This window comes from Bos taurus, chromosome 12 (genome assembly GCF_002263795.3).
Source record: "Bos taurus isolate L1 Dominette 01449 registration number 42190680 breed Hereford chromosome 12, ARS-UCD2.0, whole genome shotgun sequence".
Classification (NCBI taxonomy): Eukaryota; Metazoa; Chordata; class Mammalia; order Artiodactyla; family Bovidae; genus Bos; species Bos taurus.
The window spans coordinates 13019710-13045860 of record NC_037339.1 but is presented as its reverse complement, the minus strand read 5'-3'; the positions used below and the strand labels follow the sequence as shown (position 1 = coordinate 13045860).

General features: G+C 39.8%; 1 protein-coding gene across 1 annotated transcript in view; it reads left to right on the top strand.

Moving 5' to 3' along the window:
* The window catches only part of EPSTI1 (epithelial stromal interaction 1), a 100008-nt gene that overhangs the window by 69508 nt on the left and 4349 nt on the right, over window positions 1-26151 (top strand). Inside the window, exons 9-10 of the mRNA XM_002691775.6 lie at window positions 18133-18206; window positions 24751-24850. Of these exons, the coding sequence (XP_002691821.2) occupies window positions 18133-18206; window positions 24751-24850 (174 nt within the window). The remainder of the gene's footprint in view (window positions 1-18132; window positions 18207-24750; window positions 24851-26151) is intronic.

The window sequence follows — 26151 nt, the reverse complement described above, 5'->3', positions numbered from 1 at the left end:
ATATAAGTGGTTGTCACTGAGTTGTTTTGTGCTTCAGTTCAGTTCAGTCGTTCAGTCATGTCTGACTATGACCCCACGCACTGCAGCACGCCAGGCCTCCCTGTCCATCACCAACTCCTGGAGCTTGCTCAAACTCATGTCCATCGAGTTGGTGATGCCATCCAACCATCTCATCCTCTGTCATCCCCTTCTCCTCCTGCCTTCAATCTTTCCCAGCATCAGGGTCTTTTCCAATGAGTCAGTTCTTCGCATCAGGTGGCCAAAGTATTAGAGCTTCAGCTTCAGCATCAGTCCTTCCAATGAATATTCAGGACTGATTTCTTTGAGGATGAACTGGCTTGATCTCCTTGGAGCCCAAGGGACTCTCAAGAGTCTTCTCCAACACCACAGTTCAAAAGCATTAATTACTTAATATTCAGATTTCTTTATTGTCCAACTCTTACATCCATACATGACTACTGGAAAAAACATAGCTTTGACTAGACAGACCTTTGTCAGTAAAGTAACATCTCTGCTTTTTAATATGCTGTCTAGGTTGGTCATAGCTTTTCTTCCAAGGATCGAGTGTCTTTTAATTTCATGGCTGCAGTCACCATCTGCAGTGATTTTGAAGCTCAAGTCTCTGTTTCCATTGTTTCCCCATCTATTTGCCATGAAGTGATGGGACCAGATGCCATGATCTTAGATTTTTGAATGTTGAGTTTCAAGCAGCTTTTTCACTTTTCTCTTTCACTTTCATCAAGAAGCTCTTTAGTTCTTCTTCACTTTCTGCCATAAGGGTGGTATCATCTGCATATCTGAGATTATTGATATTTTTCCTGGCAATCTTGTTTCCAGCTTGTGCTTCATCCAACCCAGCATTTCACATGATATACTCTGCATATAAGTTAAATAAGCAGGGTAACAATATACAGCCTTAACATACTCTTTTCCCAATTTGGATCCAGTCCATTGTTCCATGTCCGGTTCTAACTGTTAAATTGTTGAAAGAAATAATGTAAATTGTCAGTTTAGTTATTAAGCCACTTACTAGGCTTAATTATTAAGCCAAGTGCCAATAAGGTGCTTCCCTAGTGGCTCAGTGCTGAGGAATCTGCCTGCAATGCAGGAAATGTGGGTTTGACCCCTGGGTCTGATAGATCCCCTGGAGAAGAAAATGGCAACCCACTCCAGAATTCTTGCCTGGAGAATCCCATGGACATAGGAGTCTAACGGGCTATAGTCCATGGGGTTGCAAAGAGCTGGACATGACTTAGCGACTGAATACAAGCATGATAAGCAATGAAGAAGCCATGAAGCATTTTTATCTCTTGGTGTTTAAAAAAAATTATTTTTCCTTTGACAGAGGCTTCATATGGAAATCCACAGTTAAATAAGCAGTGTTTTAGTAAGATTCTAGTAATTAGCAAGTAGAAACTGAATCTAGTATATATTTAAGTTATATTTTCAATGATGTCCATCAAATGACATGAAAGTATTAATATTTTTCTGTGATCTTTCAACGTATCACCACATCCTGAGTTACAAATCAGTGTAGACATGATGTATTTTAAAATAACTACTAGTGAATCTTAAATACTGTTTTATAAAGTTTGATATATTTAGAATGTGAAAACCTGTAAATGTAGAATATTTTACAAAGGGCATGCTCAACAGATTAGAAAATCAGATCTGCTATTTAATTTTCAGGTTGAGCAGTTATTTTAAACAGTGAAAATTAAGCTTTTTATTTCTTAATCTTGTTTTTCTTCTGGAGTCAGACAAATGTTGATACACACATATTTTTCTGGTTATTGATTAAACATATTTTCTTTTTACATAAATTATTTCCTTTTACTTACTGAAGCTTTCAGTAAAATGAATAATGAGTGTATAGATGGTTCCATCACTAGGGACTTCAATAATGGTAGAGTACATAAGGATATTTACCTTATTTTTGCTTCTCTCCCTTTTTGTTCAGTCTGTTGTTAAAAGGCCACTGGAAGCTTCCCTGGCTAGTAGAGTCTGCCACTCATTATCACTTCAGTGGTTTTGCTTAAGAAAACAAGAAGAATCATGTTCATGGTAGGGAGCCATAACACATTTGTATCATCACATCTTTCCATGTGTTTAATTTCACCTAGTAGCCCAGATGGTAAAGCATCTGCTTGTAATGCAGGAGACCTGGGTTCAATCCCTGGGTTGGGAAGATCCCCTGGAGAAGGAAATGGCAACCCACTCCAGTATTCTTGCCTGGAGAATCCCATGGACAGAGGAGCCTGGTGGGCTACAGTCTATGAGGTCTCGAAGAGTCAGACACAACTGAGCAACTAATGGACACATTCATGTGTTTACTTGTTCCCTTGATTCAACAAGTATCTAATGAACACCTACTGTGGAGAAGTTGGAGAGTAGATTCTCTAGGTTAAAGTGAGGTGTAAAGTGATCTAGGTAAAGTGATCAACTGCGTGTTGATCCTGCTCTGTCTGTCCCTGACTTTCACATTCTTCCATTACTCTGGTCTTTGGGGACAGTAGATTCTTCCTTAATTTTAATTCCTGGTATTTTACATTTGATTCAATTCCCTGTTCCAACACTTTACTTGTAATTACCTTGGCTTGCCTGGTGGCTCAGGTGGTAAAGAATATGCCTGCAGTGCAGGAGATCTGGATTTGATCCCTGGGTTGGGAAGATCCCCTGGAGTAGGAAATAGCAACCCACTCTAGTATTCTTGTCTGGAGAATTCCATGGACTGAGGAACCTGGTGGGTTACAGTTCATGAAATTGCAGAGAGTCAGACACAACTGACTGACTAAAACCTCCTATTTTCAGTTTTTCACCCTATCAGTTCAGCTGAGTTGCTCAGTCGTGTCCAACTCTTTGTGACCCCATGAATCACAGCATGCCAGGCCTCCCATCACCAACTCCTGGAGTTTACTCAAACTCATATCCATCGAGTCGGTGATGCCATCCAACCATCTCATCCTCTGTCATCCCCTTCTCCTCCTGCCCTCAGTCTTTCCCAGATTCAATGTCTTTTCTAATTAATCAGCTCTTTGCATCAGGTGTTCAAAATATTGGAGCTTCAGCTTCAACATCAGTCCTTCCAGTGAACACCCAGGACTCAAATTCTTCCCAACCCAGGGATCAAATTCTCCTTTAGGATAAACTGGTTGGACCTTCTTGCAGTCCAAGGGACTCTCAAGAGTCTTCTCCAACACCACAGTTCAAAAGCATCATTTTCCCCCTACATCTTCAGTATATTTTCTGTTAACTAGTATATTTTTTGTCGGCAGGCATGCTGACTCTCGCCGTAACAAAATAAACAAGCTGACCTACTTCTTCCTTGATTCGGCTATCCTCAGGGTTATCTTTTCTGCTTCTACCAAAAAAAAAAAAAAAAGACAGAGGTAATATTACTATAATCACATCTTTATTGCCCACTTTGTCCTTAATGCTTTATGTTCTGGTTTATATTCATAAACGCTCTTACTGAAACTGCTCTCTAAAGATAAAATCCCTTCTGAACATTCAATTCAGTGGTTCAGTGGTCTTTTTGCAATCCCTGTGTCCCTGTAACTCTGACATTATTTATATCATTTAAAGCTTTTATGGCTTTTTTTTTACTCTATTATTCTGATATTATTCTATCTCAGAGTAATCCATCCCAGTATTCATCCACTGACCCATCTATCCATCCACCCATCCATCCAACTATTCTGTCGACAACAGGGACTGAGCTCCTATTATGTACTGAGCCTCCTGGAAGATACTGAAGTTCCAACTAGAAACAGGATAGACAAGGCCCCTTCTCTCCTAAAGTTTACTTTTTTGTGGAGGAGATGAACAATTAAAAGAGGACAAATAAAACGCTGTACTTTTATTTTTTAGTGAATAATCACTTGGTAGTAATTAATGCTGCCCAAGAAAAAATTGTGTGTTGTGATAACTTCAGAGTGATGTATCAAATAGTGTCGATTACCTACTTCTCTCCTAAAACCTCATTTTTTTTTCCCCCTTCATATATTCATCCTACTTAGCATGGCCTGTTTCAGAAAAGTCAGAAGTCAGCCCAGGGATGCATTTGCAAATGGTCTAACTGATCATGGGAATTCTATTCTCATTGACTGTGATTGGTTCAGCCATTGAAATGGGAAGTAGTTCCAACCAACATGACTTATGGGAAGCCAGCCTTTCATACAGGATTTTATCAATATGAAATGGACTACTCTTCTCACTTAGTGATTTTCACCTTGACGGTTCTTGGTCTTAATTTTGTCTGATCCTAATTATTTTGCCATCCTTCTTGTTAGAACTTATGTGGCAATTTCTTTTTCCGTTACTCAATTTTAACCCCTCTGTGTCACTTGGCTTAAATTAGATTTCTAGTAATAAAAATGGCTGATCTTTCTTTTAGCCAATTTCATAATCTCTTTTTAATATATTCTCATTTATTGTGTGATTACTAGTGTATCTGCCCATTTTCTCCTACATAATTTACTTTTTATTTTTGTTTTCCATTCTTTATTTTCTTGACTCTGAATTTTCTGTCCTGTTTATTTACTTTTCCTCTTTTCTCTCCTCTCCTTTCCTCCCTATCGTAAGAAATTTCTTAGTGGTTTTGATTTTAATTTTGTATTACCTTTTGTTGGCCTGTTTAACCTCAAAATATGTCTTACTGTAGTTCTGAAAAATTTCTATTTTCTTTTCACATTTCTTCCCTATTATCAACCCTACTCCCTGTTTCTTGGATATGTATCAAGTAGCTTTGGAAATTCTAGCTAGACATGTCCTCTGTCTCTCTTAACCATTTGTCTTATACTTCCTGTCTGGCCTTTTCCATTGCATTCTGGGAGAACCTTTCGCTAGATCATCTTGCTCCTGGAATCATTTCGTCATTCTGCTTATTTGGCCCCTGCATTGAATTTGTTTATTTACCAGTGTTGCTGACTTACTTTTTCATAGCAGTGTTCTGCTTTATAAGTGCAATATCCTTTCTGATCTCTTCATTAATGGCAGTTATACAATCATTAACATTTTTTACTTACTATTTTAATAGTATTTTTTTCCTTTCTGATGTAAGTTTTATCTCATGTAGTTTTGTCTCTCACATGTTTGGTGATTCTTGGTTATCTCCTCATGTTTCTTTGGACACGTGAAAGTGAAAGTATTAGTTGCTCAGCCGTGTCTGACTCTTTGCGCCCCCATGGACTGTAGCCCACCAGGCTCCTCTATCCATGGGATTCTCCAGGCAAGAAAACTGGAGTGGGTTGCCATTCCCTTTTCCAGGGGATCTTCCCAACCCAGGGATTGAACCCAGATCTCCTGTACTTGGGGCAGATTCTTTACCATCTGAGCCACCAAGGAAGGCCCTGGCCAAGTTAAGATATACAGAAGCCAATCTTCTGCATGTGGCAGCCTCTTGTTCTCCTGTGGTCAGCATGTACTGGGACACTGTCCTGTTCCTCTGAGCTCAGAGCCCCTCCTCCATTCTGTGTTACCTAGGGGACGATGTCAGTGCGGGCTGCTGTGTATGCCAGCATGGGAGACGAAGAACCCACTGTCAAGCTCCTCTCAAAGCACTTCTCCACCTGGTCATCTTTAGCTTCTCTCAGATCTCCTTTAGAAACACAGCTAACTCAGACCCAGTTGATCCTGCATACTTGTTTCTCCATATAATTTATTTTATCCCTTTTCTGCCTACAAGTAATTTAAAATTTTTCTGATAGGTTGAGTACACTTACTGATTTTGCATGGTTATTGATTTTATATAGTCATTTGGAAAGTAAAAACAAACCATGAAAACATATTTAAATTATTCAATGACAGAGAAAAGGATTGTAGACTACGTTAGAAATTATGGTGAGAGCAGCTTATAGGGAATCCTCGCAAAGCCGTACTCAGAAAAAGAAAAATCACAACTTTAAATCCAGTCAGGACTCAAACAGAAACAAATTAATGTATCCAACCTAAGAATTTAAAACAAGAACAATAAAAAATACTGAAGGAAGTAATTAAGAACAGAAATTAATAAAAAAAAAAAAACTTGAAGAAACAGCTGTTATAAAAATTCAACAGCTTCTTCTTTGATGAGGTCGACAAAATGAACAAATCTCTGGTAAGTCTAATCAAGAAAATATTAGTAAAAATGCAAATACATGACAGTATAAATGAGGGGCTAGAACCATAGTTTTAGAGAAGATTAAGTGAATGGTTTTATGAGAATATGTAAAACTCTAAACTGACTCAAAGAATTACAATAAAGACAAAAATGCAAGTGATTAAAGTTTTCTGAGAATTACTTTCCCTTAACAAGCTAAATTTGGATAAATTTACAGGCAGGTTCATTAGAATTTTCAAGTAACACATTTTTTTCCTGTGTTCTACAAGTTGTTTCAGAGCAAGGAAAAAGATGAAATAATTTAGAATTAATATAATTTAATTGTCATTCTCATGATGTCACAACCTGGTAAAGGGACACACTCACAGATTTATAGAGATTAACATCTGAAAGAAAGTTCTAGCTAATGGGATTTGTTTCTCATATCATTTACATAGTTAAGTTTATTCTAGGAGTGCAAAGATGACTACCTATATATTATAACTTTTTATATCACTGCAATATGATAGTGAAAGCTGCTCAGTCGTGTATGACTCTTTGCGATCCCATGGACTATATAGTCTATGGAATTCTCCAGGCCAGAATACTGGAGTGGGTAGCCTTTCCCTTCTCCAGGGGATCTTCCCTGGATATCAAACCCAGGTCTCCTGCATTGCACGTGGATTCTTTACCAGCTAAGCCACAAAGGAAGACCGAAATATGAGAGAAAAAGAGATCATGAGAGAAAAAGAATTTGACTACCTCTGTAGTTGCCAAAAACAGGCATTGGTAGGTTAAAATCTATCAGTTAAAAAAAAAAAAAGAAAACATGGTAAGCTAGAGATAATTTTTTTTCCCTTAACATTCATATAGTCTTTCAAACAAACAACCAACATTAATCTCAGTGGTAAAATATTAGAACAGTGAACAACATAAAAGTATCTGCAGCTCCTACCACCAACTAATATTTGTTCTGGAAATTCTAACCTAATGCTTTTTAGTGTCATTTGATGAAAAACTCTTCTAGTGAAGGGGAAGAAAGCTTCAGTATTGCATGGGACAAGGTTCGAGAATTGTTTTAGCCAACTTGATAGGACAAAAATAGAGAAGTTTTATCTAATTATTGGAAATATAAGTTATTATTTATGGATGAGAGCAATCTGTACAACCCAAGACAATCAACTAAAAATTGCTTAGAACAAATGGAATTAAATGAGCTGGCTTCCTTTGTGGCTCAGCTGGTAAAGAATCCACCTGCAATGTGGGAGACCTGGGTTCAGTCCCTGGGTTGGGAAGATCCCCTGGAGTAGGGAAAGACCAGCCCACTCCAGTATACTGACCTGGAGAATTCCATGAACTGTAAAGTCCATGGGGTCGCAAAGAGTTGGACATGACTGAGTGACTTTCACTTCACTTCACTTCATATATATATGACACACAAATTCATGAAGCATTCCATATGTTTTAGGGCTTCCCTGGTAGCTCAGCTGGTAAAGAATCCACCTGCAATGTAGGAGACCCCAGTTTGATTCCTGGGTCGGGAAGATCCCCTGTAGAAAGAGAAGAGTTTGGGGCTGGGGATAGCTTAGAGGAGCCTTGGTTCTGCAGCTCCCCACAGTAATGCCTTTCCCCAGAATAAAGATGACGTTGGCTATAAGAAAAAGTGGAAATAGAGCTCAAATTATTGAGAGGAAACCAACCAAATCCAAGGAAGTAAATACTCATGGGTAAAGTAGGAGAGTGAAAAAATAGCATTAATAATGTGTACTCCTCTCTTACCGTGCTGTGCTAAATTGCTTCAGTCATGTCCGACTCTACGATCCTATGGAACATAGCCCGCCAGGCTCCCCTGTCCATGGGATTCTCCAGGCAAGAATACTGGAGTGGGTTGCCATGCCCTTCTCCAGGAGATCTTCCCGACCCAGGGATCGAACCCAGGTCTCTTACGTCTGCTCAGGTGGCAAGCGGGTTCTTTACCACTAGTGCCACCTGGGAAGCCCCCCTCTCTTACTAGTTATTGTTAATTCTGTCATTATTTAATATAAAGAAATGGACTTTCAGCTACAATAGTCATTGAATTCTCTATCTCCCACCCAGAAATACTTCCTATCAAATTTCTTCCAACTTCTAAAAAATATTTTTTATCATAAAAGTTGCTTTTATATGGTGGAAAATGTCAAAGTATAGAAATTACGAGGAAAAATATAATCATCACTCATAAAAACTCTCCACCCAGAGATAAGCTCCTTTAACATGTCAGTATATTTACTTCATTTCTTGGTTTCCATACATGCAGAGACTGTAGCTGCTTCTCTCCACCTCGGGTCACATTTGCAGGCTTACCACATGCCAGGCATAAGCTAAACTCTCCATGTGCTTGCTCTCAGGTAATCTTCCAGTGTCATGAGGTAGACAGCACGACAATCATCCATAACAAATGAGGTTTAGAAAGAGAAAGTAATCCGTACAAAGTACAAGAGAAGAGGCAGGCTTCAAAACTCACCCAGACTCTCTTTTATAATCACTTTTTTTCCATTTTCACATAGATAAGCACATTCTTACATCATTGAAGCATAGTAGTCACTGTTGCATGGTACTCCAGACTTCAAAATCCTCAACTTCTCTACTGCTGAAAAACTATTTTAAACCTCCCATTAAGCTGATTTTAAATATAAACAATCCTATCCATACAGCTTGCGTGCATTTCTGATTATTTCCTCAGAATAGATGTATACCTTTTAGGTCTAAGACTTTTATTTTAGGAAACTTTTTAGAATTTGATACTGTCTGAGTCCTTTGCTGCCCCTCTTATCAGCAGCAGTACGAGGGAGTCTGTAATGTTCTTTAATAGCTAATAATATAAACCCTCCTCACCCCAGCAAACACACAAATTATTTCTTATTTAATCTTGTGATTATTCTCTCAGTTGAAGTGTAGATATGGTTTTTCAAACTACCTCAAATTCCACTGAAATTTTTACTGGAATTGCATTAAGCTCACTAATTAATTTGGACAGAACTGTAGTTGTTACAGTATTGAATTTTACCACTCAGGGGCATCAGCCATCTCTACTTTATTCAAATTATCGTTAAAGGATTACAGGAAAGGTCTCAGGTATTCTGGGGCTTTTTTAGGTTTGGGGGTTTTGGATGTGTTTTTTTTTTGTTTTTTTTTTTTTTAGGGATTGAGCAATTTTTTATATTGTTGCTTTTTGATGAAATCTCTCTATCTCCTATTTTCTCATTAGTTTTTACTAACATTTGAGGGCATTATTGATTCTTACATATATGTTTTATGCTGTGCTTAGTTGCTCAGTCATGTCCAACTCTTTGTGACCCCATGGACTGTAGCCCACCAGGCTCCTCTGTCCATGAGGGATTCTCCAGGCAAGAATACTGGAGTGGGTTGACATGCCCACCTCCAGGGAATCGTCCCAACCCAGGGACTGAGCCCAGGTCACCCGCATTGCAGGCGAATTCTTTACCATCTGAGCAATGAGGGAAGCCCAGGAATACTAGAGTAGGTAGCCTATCCCTTTCTGCAGGGGATCTTCCCGACCCAGGAATCAAACCGGGGTCTCCTACATTGCAGGTGGATTCTTTACCAGCTGAGCTACCAGGGAAGCCCTAAAACATATGGAATGCTTCATGAATTTGTGTGTCATATATATATGAGGTGAAGTGAAGTGAAAGTCACTCAGTCATGTCCAACTCTTTGCGACCCCATGGACTTTACAGTTCATGGAATTCTCCAGGTCAGTATACTGGAGTGGGCTGGTCTTTCCCTACTCCAGGGGATCTTCCCAACCCAGGGATTGAACCCAGGTCTCCCACATTGCAGGTGGATTCTTTACCAGCTGAGCCACAAAGGAAGCCAGCTCATTTAATTCCATTTGTTCTAAGCAATTTTTAGTTGATTGTCTTGGGTTGTACAGATTGCTCTCATCCATAAATAATAACTTTTATTTCCAATAATTAGATAAAACTTCTTTTCTATTTTTGTCCTATCAAGTTGGCTAAAACCATTCTTGAACCTTGTCCCATGCAATACTGAAGCTTTCTTCCCCTTCACTAGAAGATTTTTTCATCAAATAACACTAAAAAGCATTAGGTTAGAATTTCCAGAACAAATATTTTTATAAACATCCAAAGGTGGGGGTCCTTGAAGTTCATGGCATCAACTCTCCCGCTTCCATTATCCTTTTCCCCTTGTTGAGTTGAGAGAACATTCTCTCCTGGGAGAAGCATGTCTGCTTTAATGGTGATGACACTTTAATGTTTACATATAATGCAGTCAGGCTGACCATGTCAGAACATGCCCCACTGGAATTCAAACATGATTTTAAAATGACCCTGTCCTAGCCTCCGATTACCACAGCCTTGCTTTGGAACATGCCTTTAAACTCATCAGCTTTCTCACGCAGCTGGCCTTGTACACACCTGTTTGTTGTTTAGTCGAGCCTTTGGTAGAATGCAACGCAGAGAAGTGATTTCCGTAACCCCTGGCAGGAAATGGTGACTCTTACTTCTTGCCATTAGCTTGGTCCCCCCAGCACTGCTTCATCTTAGCCCTTCCTCCAGCAAGAGCAGTCCCAGCAGGACCGGCACAGACTGGCACCATTTGCAGTGTTGTCCTTATTTACTAAACATTTACTTGGTGGCTTAGTTAGTAAAGAATCTGCCTCCAATGCAGGAGACCTGGGTTCAATCCCTGGGTCGGGAAGATCCTCTGGAGAAGGGAATGGCTACTCACTCCAGTATTCTTGCCTGGGAAATTCCATGGATGGTATAGTCCATGGGGTCACAAAGAGTTGGACACAACTGGGCGACTAACACACATATCTGACTTGGCCAGTGTTTACAGGAGGTTCTGCTTTAGCATCTCCAAAACGAGACTTTGTTTATCAGAGGACTTACGTACCTTCTCTCGATGGAGCGCCGTCTGAATGCAGGGAGGCGAGCAGAGCAGTGAGAAGACACACGTTCTCTCCCCTGGGAGCCTTCATGGATACATTTAAAATATCGAACCTTCGGGAACATTTGCTCCTTGTCTCTAGTTTGCATCCCTTCTTATTCTCTTGTCATGTTGCTTGAACTTGTGTCCAGTGATGCGTTTCTTTCTGTTTCATGTCACAGCTGTTTCCCGGGTCTGTCGTCCTCATTATTCTGTGGTTTCCTTCAGGTTGGAGGTGGGTCTTCTTTGCATCTGTATCTCAGCCTGAATCCAGGTGTCTGGAGAATGGTTGGTGCTTCAGAAATATGTGTTGAGTGAGACAAGATTTGACAGTGTCTCAGATGCTTTGTGTCGTGTCCCTCCGACTTGGAGAGCATTTTTATTTTCTTAGTGTCCAAAGCTCAGTCCTTGGAACAGGAACGACTTGTTTTGTATCTGTCCAAGGAGGTGTTGCACTTCTGGGTTAGAACCACATCAACGACCCAGGAATATGCTTATAAAGCATGCAGATGCATCTGCAGTGGCTGTCAGCTCAGCAGAAGAAATTAATTAGTTGAAATTATCCTTTGTGGCACCAAAGGAAAACCAGCCTCTCTCTCCCTAGTAAACACGCTTTGCTGCTTGTAGAATAAAAATCCCGAGTGCAGCGGAACGCGAGCACCCCCTTCTGCCACCTGGGGTCGTGGTCCTGCGTGGTGGTGCCTCATCGACTCCCCTCCTGCCTCCCTCCTGCTCTGTTTTCTTCCCTCCCCTGTCCTTGCCTCTGTAACAGCAGGCTCTGTGCTAGTCTCTTCCTGGCCTCTTTTTTTGCCTTCCCTGACAGTTCTTGGCTTCATGATGTACTGTTTTGCTCTTTTACATTTTTGTGTATTAAAAACTAGATATCCATTGGGATTTTTAAATAAAGGAAAGCAGAAAGAAACAGAAATGGTCCCCCACACAGATATAAACCTTTCTTGATAGTTTGAGGAAGTAATGTTCACATGGTTCAAAGATTAAAACAACAAACACTACTTACGATATTAAAGTTTCCTCCCTCTGCCTACCTACCTGCCATGCTTTGAGCTCCAATGATAGTTACAATTAACATTTTAGTATGTGTTTTAGCATAAAAATGTCTAAGACATGTACATGCTATGCTATGCTAAGTCACTGCAGTCGTGTCCGACTCTGTGTGACCCCATAGATGGCAGTCACCAGGCTCCCCCGTTCCTGGGATTCTCCAGGCAAGAACACTGGAGTGGGTTGCCATTTCCTTCTCCAGTGCATGAAAGTGAAAAGTGAAAGTGAAGTCGCTCAGTCGTGTCCGACTCTTAGCGACCTCATGGACTGCAGCCCACCAGGCTCCTCCATCCATGGGATTTTCCAGGCAAGAGTACTGGAGTGGGGTGCCAAGATATGTATACCAGCATATAAAAGTTAAAAATGGATATATGTGTATCTTTTCTATTTACATGGAACAGTACCCTCGAAACTGCTCTGAACATCACTTTTACCATTTAATGTGTCTTAGAGGCCTTGTCATCGGCGCCCCCGCCGCCATCCGTCTAATTCTTTGGACCTGTTGCATAATACCCCATCGTGTGGGCGATGCCGTACTTTACTGTGCCAGGTCCTTGTAAATGTGCATGAAGTCTTTCCCTTCAACTTGAACTGTTTCAGTAATTCAGATGCGCCTCTCCTTTTACACGTCTTTGAACATTCTGCAAAGGATGTGTACATTTTACATATTTATGGTTGCTGCTCTCCAAAAACTATTTTTTTATTAACTTAGACACTCCACCAAAATGCTGGAAGGTACCTGATTCTCTATCAAACTTTTCTAGTTTTTGTCAACAGGAAAGAAGAAAAACTTTATCTCATTGTTTTGGTTTATATTCTTTGACTATGTGTGAAAATGATGACTATTTTTAAATGTACACGCATTCTGTGGTTTAGCTGCCAACTTCCTCTTCCTTTGCCTGGCCCTTTTTCTGTCGGTGTCTGTGTTTTCTTTATTGGTTTATATAAGGTCTTTAGCTTCCTCCTCAGGCCTTCCCTGAGCCTCCACCTAAAATAAGAACTGAGTCACTGAGCCTCACAACGGCATGTTTAATCCTCTGCATAGGATTATCGGTGGATATTTTTCTCATTTATTCATGGTCTTCTCTTTTTTTAGAATATAAACTCTTAAGGAGCAAGGATCTTGTCTGTCCTGTTATTGTATCCCCATCACATAGATGCAAGCCTGCCTCACAGTATGCACTCAGATATTGCTGAATGGCTGAATGAAAGAGTAACTGAATTAGCCTATGTGTGCCATAAACATCTTTTTAAGTTTTTATCCCAGTTGAAGTTTTGAATTTTGATGTAGCCAAATCTATTAATCCTTCTATTTCCTGAGTCTGTACCCTCCTCATTTCAAGTTTATAAATAAACTTACCCATGCCTCCTTTGGCAACTTATACGGTTCCATCTTTTAAGTTCAAGTCCTGGGGCTCTGTAAAATTTATTTTGATATAAAAATAAAGGATCTTGCTCTGATTTTTTCTCACAGTAGTCAGCTAGTCCATCATCATTCACTGCTCTCTCTCTTCTGTGAGGGTTTAGCAAAACAACTTATGGTGAGCTGTGCTTCCATGCAGTAAGTCTTTTCCTGAACTCAATCAAATTGTTTTAATTCCTGCAGTTTCATGATATTTTTGAATATTTGGGAAAGCTGGTTTTCACTCATTTCTTTTTTTCAGGAATTTTTTTATTGCTATTTGCTAATTTATCTTTTACCAGATAAATTTAAGGATCATTTTTGTCAAGGCTGAAAAAATTATCTTAAAAATTATTTTAAGGAAATATGTGGTAATACACATCTATAAAATATATGCTTCAAAGGTTTTAAAAAACTCTTTTGTCTCATATCTAGGATTGATGTCCTAATTTAGCCTGTCCAGGGTTCATGTTATCAAACTTGGAATGGCTGGATACAGAAGTTGCTCCTTGGAGAAATGGGTTAATATAAGTGGGAAAAAATAGCATCCTTTGACAAGAGGGATTTAGGTTTGAACTTAGGTTAGATAGATTCTGCTAGAACTTTTGAGTGTAATGGGCTCTACAGTTCTAGATGTGGCTGTTTATTCTTGAGTATGATTAACTAATGACAAGTTATCCTTTATCTCCACAGCCTATACTGGATGCATTTTTATAGATTAGGTACAAAAATGTCCAAGCTCTCGTCTTTATTTGTTACTTAGGAGCCATTTATCCCTTGACAAAATACTTAAACTGAGTCTCTGATCCTTTGTTTCCTCTTCTATAAAGCAAGTGTAATAATGTTTATCCATTCATTCATCAAAAAACACTGTCTGCCTACCTTTGAGAATTGTTGTGAGGATCAAGTAACAGAATTCCAGTGTAATTTTTGCTTCAGAATATTAAGGTCTGGTTAAACACTGCACTTTCACAACATTTCATTTGCTTAACTCCAGTCCCGCTCTCCCTAGATCCCCTAAAAAGAAAATAAAGGGAATGTTTTTTTTTTTAAGGCATAAGCCAGTATGTAGAACAAAAATGCAGACCAGGAGACTGTAGCAAAAAATGTTATCAGCACAATTTTGGAAGCTGGTAGGAAGAGCAGGAGAAGGCAGAACTCATTTTCAAGAAATGTAATACTGATATTGAAGCAGTCCAGATACAGATGTGGAATTAGAGGCACCTGGCATCTCGGAGGGCTAGAGTTGAAAAAAGGGTGACTTGGAAATCTAGCTGAGGAGTGGTAAGACCCCTAGGACTCTTCCCTCACCACAGTGAAACTTAAAGTTATCAGGATGAAGGATGAGGATGGTGGTGTACCAGGAAGGGAAGTGGGCACTGGGATGGAGGTAGTAATAGAGATGTAAATCTCCATGGTAGGAGGCCAAATGATAATGCTACTTTTTTTTAAATTAAGAAACAGAAGAATATTCATGCTTTAAACAAGACAATTGACAGATGAAATCACACACAAATACTGAACATGATTGTATGGGTGAGAGGGAAGACTGGGACTTCCTTTATTTTAATATAAGCCTAGTATAAGTAGTACTGTTGCTTGGTAGATTTTTAAACTATGCTTATACAGTGACAGAAATTAAAGTGAAAGACTTTATGCCACTGTGAAAAAGTAAGTCTCTAGCACAAGCCTCAGCATTTAATACTTGCGAAGTGACTGAATGAATACTCTTTTTCCTTTGTCATTGGTGCTCAGGAGAAATTAGAATTAAATATTGTGCTTTAGGGATTCAGTTCAGTTCAGTTCAGTCGTTCAGTCGTGTCTGACTCTTTGCGACCCCATGAATAGCAGCACGCCAAGCCTGCCTGTCCATCACCATCTCCCGGAGTTCACTCAAACTCACGTCCATCGAGTCGGTGATGCCATCCAGCCATCTCATCCTCTGTCGTCCCCTTTTCCTCCTGCCCCCAATCCCTCCCAGCATCAGAGTCTTTTCCAATGAGTCAACTCTTTGCATGAGGTGGCCAAAGTACTGGAGTTTCAGCTTTAGCATCATTCCTTTCAAAGAACACCCAGGGCTGATCTCCTTCAGAATGGACTGGTTGGATCTCCTTGCAGTCCAAGGGACTCTCAAGAGTCTTCTCCAACACCACAGTTCAAAAGCATCAATTCTTCAGCACTCAGCTTTCTTCACAGTCCAACTCTCACATCCATACATGACCACTGGAAAAACCATAGCCTTGACTAGACAGGCCTTTGTTGTCAAAGTAATGTCTCTGCTTTTCAATATGCTATCTAGGTTGGTCATAACTTTTCTTCCAAGGAGTAAGCGTCTTTTAATTTCACGGCTGCAGTCACCATCTGCAGTGATTTTGGAGCCTCAAAAAATAAAGTCTAACACTGTTTCCACTGTTTCCCCCTCTATTTCCCATGAAGTGATGGGACCAGATGCCATGATCTTCATTTTCTGAATGTTGAGCTTTAAGCCAACTTTTTCACTCTCCTCTTTCACTTTCATCAAGAGGCTTTTTAGTTCCTCTTCACTTTCTGCCATAAGGGTGGTGTCATCTGCATATCTGAGGTTATTGATATTTCTCCCAGCAGTCTTGATTCCAGCTTGTGCTTCCTCCAGCCCAGCGTTTCTCATGATGTACTCTGCATATAAGTTAAACAAGCAGGGTGACAATATACAGCCTTGACGTACTCCTTTTCCTATTTGGAACCTGTCTGTTGTTCCATGTCCAGTTCTAACTGTTGCTTCCTGACCTGCATGCAGGTTTCTCAAGAGGCAGGTCAGGTGGTCTGGTATTCCCATCTCTTTCAGAATTTTCCACAGTTTATTGTGATCCACACAGTCAAAGGCTTTGGCATAGTCAATAAAGCAGAAATAGATGTTTTCCTGGAACTCTCTTGCTTTTTCCATGATCCAGCAGATGTTGGAAATGACCTCTGGTTCCTCTGCCTTTTCTAAAACCAGCTTGAACATCTGTTCATGTATTGCTGAAGCCTGGCTTGGAGCATTTTGAGCATTACCTTACTAGCATGTGAGATGAGTGCAATTGTGCGGTAGTTTGAGCATTCTTTGGCATTGCCTTTCTTTGGGATTGGAATGAAAACTGACCTTTTCCAGTCCTGTGGCCACTGCTGAGTTTTCCAAATTTGCTGGCATATTGAGTGCAGCACTTTCACAGCATCATCTTTCAGGATTTGAAATAGCTCAACTGGAATTCCATCACCTCCACTAGCTTTGTTCGTAGTGATGCTTTCTAAGGCCCACTTGACTTCACATTCCAGGATGTCTGGCTCTAGGGATTAATGTGTAGCTTATTTGGATTATCACAGTATAAGAAACCAGTCTTTATTTTGCAGGCTATACAATGTTGGAAGGCCTTAGAATAAAACTAAAAGAATAAAATATCAATCTGAATTTTGAACTTACTTTATACTTTTCATCATGGAAGTTTGGAGGTTAAAAAAAATACACAAGCTGCTGTGTGTTTATCAAGAGGTGGCTGTATTTTCTCTGTCAGTTAGTGCTGGAGTCGGAAAACCTCTTTCACTCAGGCACTAACTCATGACAGGGGCCTGATAACTTCCCTCTGCCTTTTTCTGCCTGTGACATGAGGTTATAACTTGGTCCGCCTCAAGGTGTAGGCAGTTGAGTATTGAGATTCTCTGGCAACCTAGTTGTTTGGTTTGATACTGTGAGCACAGTAACTGAATGTGGAAGTTGCTGACTCTTCCAAGAAGACAGAATGTCAGAAGCTAGAGATTTAGTTGGAGTAACATGACCGCCTATTTGAAGCAAAGCATCCACTCCCATGTTCTGCTAGTATTAGAAATAACTGGTCAATGAGACGGAGAAGGCAATGGCACCCCACTCCAGTACTCTTGCCTGGAAAATCCCATGGATGGAGGAGCCTGTTAGGCTGCAATCCATGGGGTCGCTAAGAGTCGGACACGACTGAGCGACTTCACTTTTCACTTTCACTTTTCACGTTCATGCATTGGAGAAGGAAATGGCAACCCACTCCCGTGTTCTTGCCTGGAGAATCCCAGGGACGGGAGAGCCTGGTGGGCTGCGTCTATGGGGTCGCACAGAGTCGGACACGACTGAAGTGACTTAGCATAGCATAGCATAGTCAATGAGAGGTGAGTGATTATTCTCCAGGATGGAAAATGTGTTTCTAATGGAATTGCTCTACAGAGTTGAGTCCAATATGTATTTGTAAGCAGCTGTGGATTTGTTGGGAAAAAGAAGCTCAAGAAATTACCAAGAAATAGTATTGTGTAACATTCCTTAAGGAAACTAATTGGATTTGTTTTTCTTTGTAAGACACAGGTGAGTTTGGCTCACTTTGCGTTTTCTCCTGAGTATGTTGTACCTAATGGTCTAATAGCTTGAACATGCACATTCCCTTTTTAATCTCACAGTTTTACACTCACAGTTATTACTTGGCTGAGGCACAATTATTTTTGCTACCTAGTTATGTAAGAAAACAATTTCACATGGAAATGGCACTTAAGTAAAAGTTTCAAAAATGAAATATTGTGCTAGCTAAGGTTAAATATGTAATTAATTTGGGTGTCTTCTGTACAACCATGTTAACTGAAAACCATATTTTAATGTTCCTAGGGTGAATTACTGGAATTTAAACGACAGCAACAGGAGGAAGAAAGAACCAAAAGCCACCAAGCTGAACACAGGAGGTATGAACCACTAAGATAAGCATCCTTGGTTAAAACGATTACCTATAAAGGTTTTGCAATGTTTTAGGAAAACACAGTCATACTGAACAGGATTTTGGAATCTATATTAGTTTTTTAATCATTATATTATTGGGGTGTGGTATGTGTGAGAATGCCAGCTGCTACACACACACACACACACACATACATATACAAACAATATCCAATTTTTCTGAACTGGCGGCATAAATTGACCCTAGAAAGTGGACTCAGCTCTCAAGGTCTGTTTGTTTAGGTTATACTTAATCTCCCTCCCATAAGACAAAGCCATAGTAATCCTTTTATATAATCCTTACCATTTGTACACTACTTTATAATAACTGAACTAGTATAGATGGTAAGATACTCATACCTGAATATAAAAGCTGAGATAAGAACTACCATTGGTTATTTTATGTTGACTGATATATGAGGGAAAATTTTTTACAATCAGTAAGTAATTTTTAATAGTGGAAATAGTCTTTATCTTATTTCTAATGTCAGACATTGAGAGTGCCCAGAATATCATGTTGATATTGGGTGAGCGCTAATAATTACCTTATCTATCATTATTCTAGATTTTCCTAGGGAGCAGTTGGGTTATTTGAGTTTATTGCCATGTGATTGAGTGTCTCAGGAGAAGAATTTAATATAAAGGCCTTCATGATTTAAAGGAGCAAATTCTTTCGAAACTGACTGGCTTCATTTATGTGTTTGACCTTCCCACTATTACTAAGAAGTACTTTTAAACTGTGGTGGTTTCATTTTGTAAATGAGACTTTAGAAAGTGTTAATGGAAGTTCCTAATTCTGCTGTACCTGCCAACTGTGGCTGTGTTTTCATATTATTTTGAATGGATTATTCTGCTTCCATGGTCCTGTCAAAATAGTTTTAAAATGTTAAATGTGAATTTATGTGTTTTTCTCTGGTTATAAGTGAAAAAGTGAAAGTGTTAGTCACTCAATTATGTCTGACTCTTTGCAACCCCATAGACTGTAGCCCACCAGGCTCCTCTGTTCATGGGATTCTCTGGGAAAGAATACTGGAGTGGGTTGCCATTTCTTTTTCCAGGGGATCTTCCTGACCCAGGGATCGAACCTGGGTCTGCTACATTACAGGCAGATTCTTCACTGTCTGAGCCACCAGGGAAGCCCTTCTCTGGTTGTAAGGAAACATCAAAATTCTGATACACTGGTTAGACTATTTTGTTGGATAAAGGGGAACCATTACTACTACCTATTTTTTGTTTTGTTTTTATTTTTCATTTTAAAAACTTTTTATTTTGTATTGGAATATAGCCAGTTAACAAACAATGCTGTGATAGTTTCAGTTGAACATCAAAGGGACTCAGCCATATATATACATGTATCCTCTCCCCCACAGGTGGACCTTTGCCAACAAAGGTCCGTCTGTCAAAGCTATGGTTTTTCCTGTGGTCATGTATGGATGTGAGAGTTGGACTGTGAAGAAGGCTGAGCGCCAAAGAATTGATGCTTTTGAACTGAGGTGTTGGAGAAGACTCTTGAGAGTCCCTTGGACTGCAAGGAGATCCAACCAGTCCATCTTGAAGGAAATCAGTCCTGAATATTCATTGGAAGGTCTGATGTTGAAGTTGAAACTTCAATATTTTGGCCTCCTGATGCAAAGAACTGACTCATTGGAAAAGACAGTGATGCTGGGAAAGATTGAAGGCAGGAGGAGGGAACAACAGAGGATGAGATGGTTGGATGGCATCACCGACTTCGATGGACATGAGTTTGGGTAAACTCCAGGAGCTGGTGATGGACAGGGAGCCTGGCGTGCTGCAGTCCTTGGGCTCGCAGAGTCAGACATGACTGAACGACTGAACTGAACTGATTCTCCCCCAAACTCCCTTCGCCATTCAGGCTGCCACATAACATTTACTGCTACCTTTTTTTTTTTTTAATAAATTAGGTCATAAATTAGTTTAGTCTTTTACTTTTTCTCTTTAAAAGTCTTTCTATTAAAAAACCCGATATTTCTATAACAGTAGTTATTAGTAGCCAGCATTTCTCTGGATTTCTGAGGATTAATTGGATTATAAAGCTTTAGGCATTTTAAAGATAGTGATATGTCACATTAATAGGCCCCTCTACTAAGAAATTAATCTTCAGTGGGCACCCAATAAAAATACATTATTTGATTAGAGGTCAAAAAGATTACTTTTTGTTATAGGAACTTTGACCTTTATTTCCTTATTGCTGAATACCTAAATACTGATGGCACTATTTCTTTCCTTCACCTTCTATTCTTTCTATTGATTCTAGTTAAATATAGATCCCAGTTTAATCCAATAGGAAATCCCTCTGGATAATAAACTCAGTAACCAGTTTTGAAACAATTGGTCAAGTCTTTATACATATTTTATTTATACTATCAGTTTTTGATAAAGGCTCATGTTTGTATTGTCCTTTGGTGTTTACAGTGAGCTCTTCCATCTTTTCATGCTCATTCAGTTGTCACTTAAAGAATAAAATAGCTGTGTCCATTCCTGCTGAGGGCAGCAATACAAGCTATGTGGTTTGGGGAAAGGGGTCGTTAAGTTAGGTTTTCTCCAGGGACATAATTTTATTGGAGACAAGAAGACGATGTGTTTTCTACTGTTTGGAAGTTCACATAGCAGAAAATGCAGCCCTGAGTTTTATAATAGAAATCATGCACATTCCTAACAAGCTTTACAACCAACCCTGTAACGATTGAATCTGATGGCACCTGAACCTGACCCAGTGTAACTTTCTGAGGAAGAGAAGAAAGTTAAAACTTCAGAGGAAAAAACAGAGCGCTGGGGGTGAAGGACTTGAACTGGGCTGCAAGCTGGAAATTGGAATGAACTGAATTGATTTATTGAAACATGAATCATCTCTGAACAATAGTTTTTATCCAAGTTAAGCCTCTGAAGAAAATCCTGAGCACTAGCTTGACAGCAATGAAATATATGTATTTTCTAAAACTAGTAAACAAAAATATAAACTGGTACTTTTCCCCCCATTTCAATTTGTTACTGAGTCCAAGCTCGCACTTTTTGTCCCATGACAGGCCAATAAATTGAGAGATGAGTTGTTGGGACAAAGAATAGCAACGTTATTGGACAGCTGGCAAAAGATGGTAGACGTGTGTCTCAAAGAACCAGTCTTGCCTGAATTAGATTCAGGCTTCTTTTCTACTAAAAGGGGAGGGAGTAAAGTCAAACATTTCCTGGTTCCAGTCAGTCACTGGAGTTTATAGTTTCTTCTTCACCGAAGTCATTAATAGAGGACCTGGTCAGGATGTTTCCTGCGAGCTAAACAAAGGTATTTTAGCTTAATGCTCATTATCTGAGAAGCAGGGTTCTCAGAGATGGGCCATTATGTATAATTTAAGCTTATAGGCAACATCCCTTTCGTGATTAACTTGTAATAGAATACAAAAGGTTCTTCCCTATTACAAATTCTTGATAGAAATTGAAAAAGTAATCTCTTTACCACCTGTGATCTCTAGTTGACCCAGTCTGCTGTCCTCTTAGTAACACGCTCAAAAGTGAATCACATCACCTTGTGAACATGACAAAGTCATCCATCTTCAAAGTGTTTAAGTGAATTGAGAGCAGTGGACAATGAACTACTCTCACTACCACGGCTAATTTTACAATGCAGCTGCAGTCACAGAAAGAGGCTAATGTGGGGACCATGCACCAGGACAGTTCATTCATTCACCTCTTAGGAATCAGGGCATACCCTGTGCTTTGTTCTAGGCACTAGGAATAGGTGTGAACAAGGCAGAGGTCGTCCCCAACTGCATGGGATTTACAGGCTAGAGGAGATAAATAGAAGTTAACAATTTAGCAGCAAGATTGTTTCAGATAGCGATGCACACATGAGGACCACATCCCAAAGTGACACTAAGGGACAGATTACAGGCAATAGTTCCTCAGTGAAGAGGTGACATCCAGGAACAAGAGTCAGTCACACAGAGATGGGAAGGGGGCAAAACATTACAATGGGATGTCCCCTCTTACCAAGCATAGCAACAAACACAAAGGCCCTGAATCGGGAATAAGCTTGAACTTTCTGAGGCCCAAATGATTTGATTATAGACGGTGAGAAAAAGAAGACTACAAAATGAGGAAAGAAAGATAGGCAGGAAATAGAAGATTTTGTAAGTCAATTATTTTATTCTAAGACTAATAAGTCGTGGGAGGGTTTTTTAAAAAAAAAGGAAGGCCTGATCCCTTTTATAATTTATTCAAGTGGTTGTGTGGAGAATGGATTGCAGAGGGCAGGAGTGGAAAGAGAGGCAAATGAGAGAAGATAGGAATTTGGACTAGAATGGTGGCCATGGAAATAAACAGGTAAATTCAGGATGTGTTTAGTGGGTGGAGCCAACAAGGATTCTAGTGGATTGGATGTGAGGTGGGAAAAGGAATATTGAGGGAACGTCTGTCTTTGTTACTGACAGAGAGACTCGATAAAAACAGCCCCAGGTGTATGGACTGTCCAACGAACAGTCCAGGTGTATGGACTATACTGTTGGTTGTAGAGTTTTAGGGGAATCAAAGCCACTTCCTTCTTCCTTAATATTCAAGTCTCCAGCTCAGGTATCTTATTTCAATCTGCATGCTGAGAGGTCTAGAAAAGGTGGTGTAAACATTCAGTTCTGCAGTGAACTAGGCTGACCAGTGGAGAAGGAAATGGCAGCCCACTGCAGTATTCTTGCCTGGATAATCCCACGGACAGAGGAGCCTGCTAGGCTACAGTCCACAGGATCACAAGAGTCAGACACGACTTAGCACCAAACCACCACCACCAGGCTGACCAGAATATGACACCTTGGTAGATTTTATAGTGAGGGATTAAAAAAAAAAAAAAAAGCTTTCTAATAACTAAGATGTAACCACTGCAAAATGGGGCTTGAAGTTGAAAACAGCAACCAAAAACCAGAGACTAACATGAATCAACATGCAGTTGGCATTTTAGCTAAACACACTGAGCAAGACCAAGAGGCAAAACCCCCAGCCTCTGACTCTGCCACTCAGCAGTCATTATCCTCAAAGTTCCCAAATCTTACATAGATGTTGACTTACAGCCACCCACAATGACCACATTCGTTACACTTCATGACTAAAAAGGAGGCTCACCTCACTGGGTCCTGCCTAACCCCTCTTCCACAAGCATGGATTGAATGGTTTCTGGGCTCCAGGCACTGTATTTCTGTTGAGAAGCTTATGGCCTTCATGATGCTATTCCTCCACAATTCATTCACATCATAGGGTACCTGCTGCTGTTAAGTTGCTTCAGTCATGTCTGACTCTGTGCAACCCCATAGACGGCAGCCCATCAGGCTCCGCCGTCCTTGGGATTCTCCAGGCAAGAACACTGGAGTGGGTTGCCATTTCCTTCTCCAATGCATGAAAGTGAAAAGTGAAAGTGAAGTCACTCAGTTATGTCCAACTCTTAGCAACCCCATGGACTGCAGCCTTCCAGGCTCCTCCGTCCATGGGATTTTCCAGGCAAGAGTACTGGAGCGGGGTGCCATTGCCTTCTCCGTCATAGGGTACCTATCACCATGCTCTTTCTCCAGCTGCCGTGTCTCTGACTCTGCTCAGCCATACATGGGCAACACAGAGCATGGTGTGGCCTTTTTCCTTTTTAAATTTAAAAACTGTAAGATGTAACACACAAAAGTCCATGAAAAGGATATTTAGGATGGTTAATTATAAAATGGGACACCCAGGTAGCCAGCTCCAGTAACATAATATAACCATCATCCTACAGGTAACCCTGTCTTGACTGTTAGGATGTTCACTTCTTGCCTTTCTAATCCGCTCCAGTAATCTTGCCTGAAGAATTCCATGAACAGAGGAGCCTGGCAGGCTACAGTCTATAGGGTTGCAAAGAGTCAGACGTGACTGAGCAACTATCACTCATCATTTACATGTTTGACTTTATTTCTGCAATTGGTTGCTGCCAGTATGATCAAACATTAGGGAAAAATGTATCCCTTCTTTTGAAAGCTTGGGCTTCCTTCTTCAGGTGCCTGTCTTTCTTCCCTTTTCTCACACTCTCTTCCTGTTTTCCTTCTGCTTTTCACTAGTGGGATTTACCTTAGAAAGACTGGCGATGGGGTACAGAGTGTATGGGAGAGACATTTATCTTGTAATACTATTAACGGCACCACAGAAGTGTGTTTGGTTTCTCTTCATGTTTTAGCTCTTGGTGAAGCTTCCATCTTCCTTCCTCCTCTGGGGTGCACGCCTGGCATGGCCCTGAGGGGTATGGGTGTTTGGGTGACCAAGATGCTTGTAGAACTAGTAGAGGTGGGTGAGCGAATCTCTGGAGTAAAGAATTTATGCCCGTTTTGGACTGAGTCAAGACTACCACCACCTCCACCAGAGGACTGTTCCCAGCATGTCATATGGTTAATATGAAAAGAAGTCTCTGTAGATTTCTTCACAGCACATTAGGTTCTCAGAAATCTCTCAGCCCTGCAGCAAGCTTTCCACTTACCCACATTTTTCATTGTTTTAAAGGGTAAATAATGCTTTTCTGGACCGACTCCAAGGCAAAAGTCAACCAGGTGGCCTCCAGCACTTTGGTGGTTATTGGAATATGAATAGTGGTAACAGCTGGGTGAGTTTTATTATTTTTTTTCTCAAAAAATAAATATTTCCAAGTTGAAGAATAAAAACAATGAGAATTTAAAAAATATGTTGTGGCCTTCTCTCTAGATAAATATTTTTTTGGTGTGCCATTCAGCTGTGTGGTGGGCAGGCAGCTGGGGTGATTACTGTAAATTCCACAATAGCTTCTGAGAGATGGAGAAAGTCCTGATTTCAGCTCTAGCCCAATGCCAATCACAATAAAAAATGACACCTGCCCTTTGTTTGCTGTGTGATTGCCTGGACTGCAAGTCTTTAAAAAAAAAAAAAAAAATCCCCCTTTGCCCAGGCATACAATAAAAACCAAGGAACATTTTTTTTTTTCCAGGAAGATTTTCAGTGAAATATGGTTCTAAAAATAGTAAGCATTCTCTTGTAACATATTCTTTCAGTGAAACTAGCACATCAAAGAAATCAGTATTTAATTTTTCACTACAAAATGATTTTTAAAAAAACCCTATGGCAAAAGGCACTTTTTGAAAATGAAATGTTCTTACAGATTTGGGGGAAGAAAGCCCTGCGACTGTGTTGTAATATGTGTGTAATGTGTTTTGTGTGCACAGTAGATTATTTAAACAGCACCAAAGCTTTGGAATGTATGGGATTGTGGGGTTTGCAATGTGTACAGAATTAAAACTAAGCACAGTGGGTTTTACAATTTAATTGAAGCCTAAGTATATTTGTACTTATTTAAAAAAAAAAAAGGAACAGACAGAAATCTTTAAACTGGTAAAATATGAGAAAATAATCAAGTACTTGCTGACCTGGTAACTCTAGAGGAGATCACCCCTTAATAAATACTTGGTGGACAAAAAATCATTTTTGAGAAAATAATCTGTTAGAGATTTGATATGCATGATTCCTTGGAATGCATCTAGTGGTTAAAATTTATGGATAGATCTCACAAACGTATATATATTGAAGATAATTAAATGTAGGCAAATTGTAGAGAATGCATAGTGGGTGTGTCTGTTTATAATGTATGCTCCTGTGTATCACTAAGGCATTCAGAGTAGAGACAATGTACAAAGATAGAAAGGAATCAAAACAGTATCTTTGTATTGTGTGTGAAATTGACAAATTATTGAGTTAAAAGAATATGTGAGTAGGAGTCATGTGGAAAATAGGGTATTGTGAATTTAAGACACTATCCAAGTTTATAGAATTTATAAGTAGTGAATGTGATTGAAACTCAGATTTTGGACAGGACTTGGAACCTTGCTGTATATTTTCTCCTGTACTTAATAACCCCAATTTTGAAGGTGCATATAC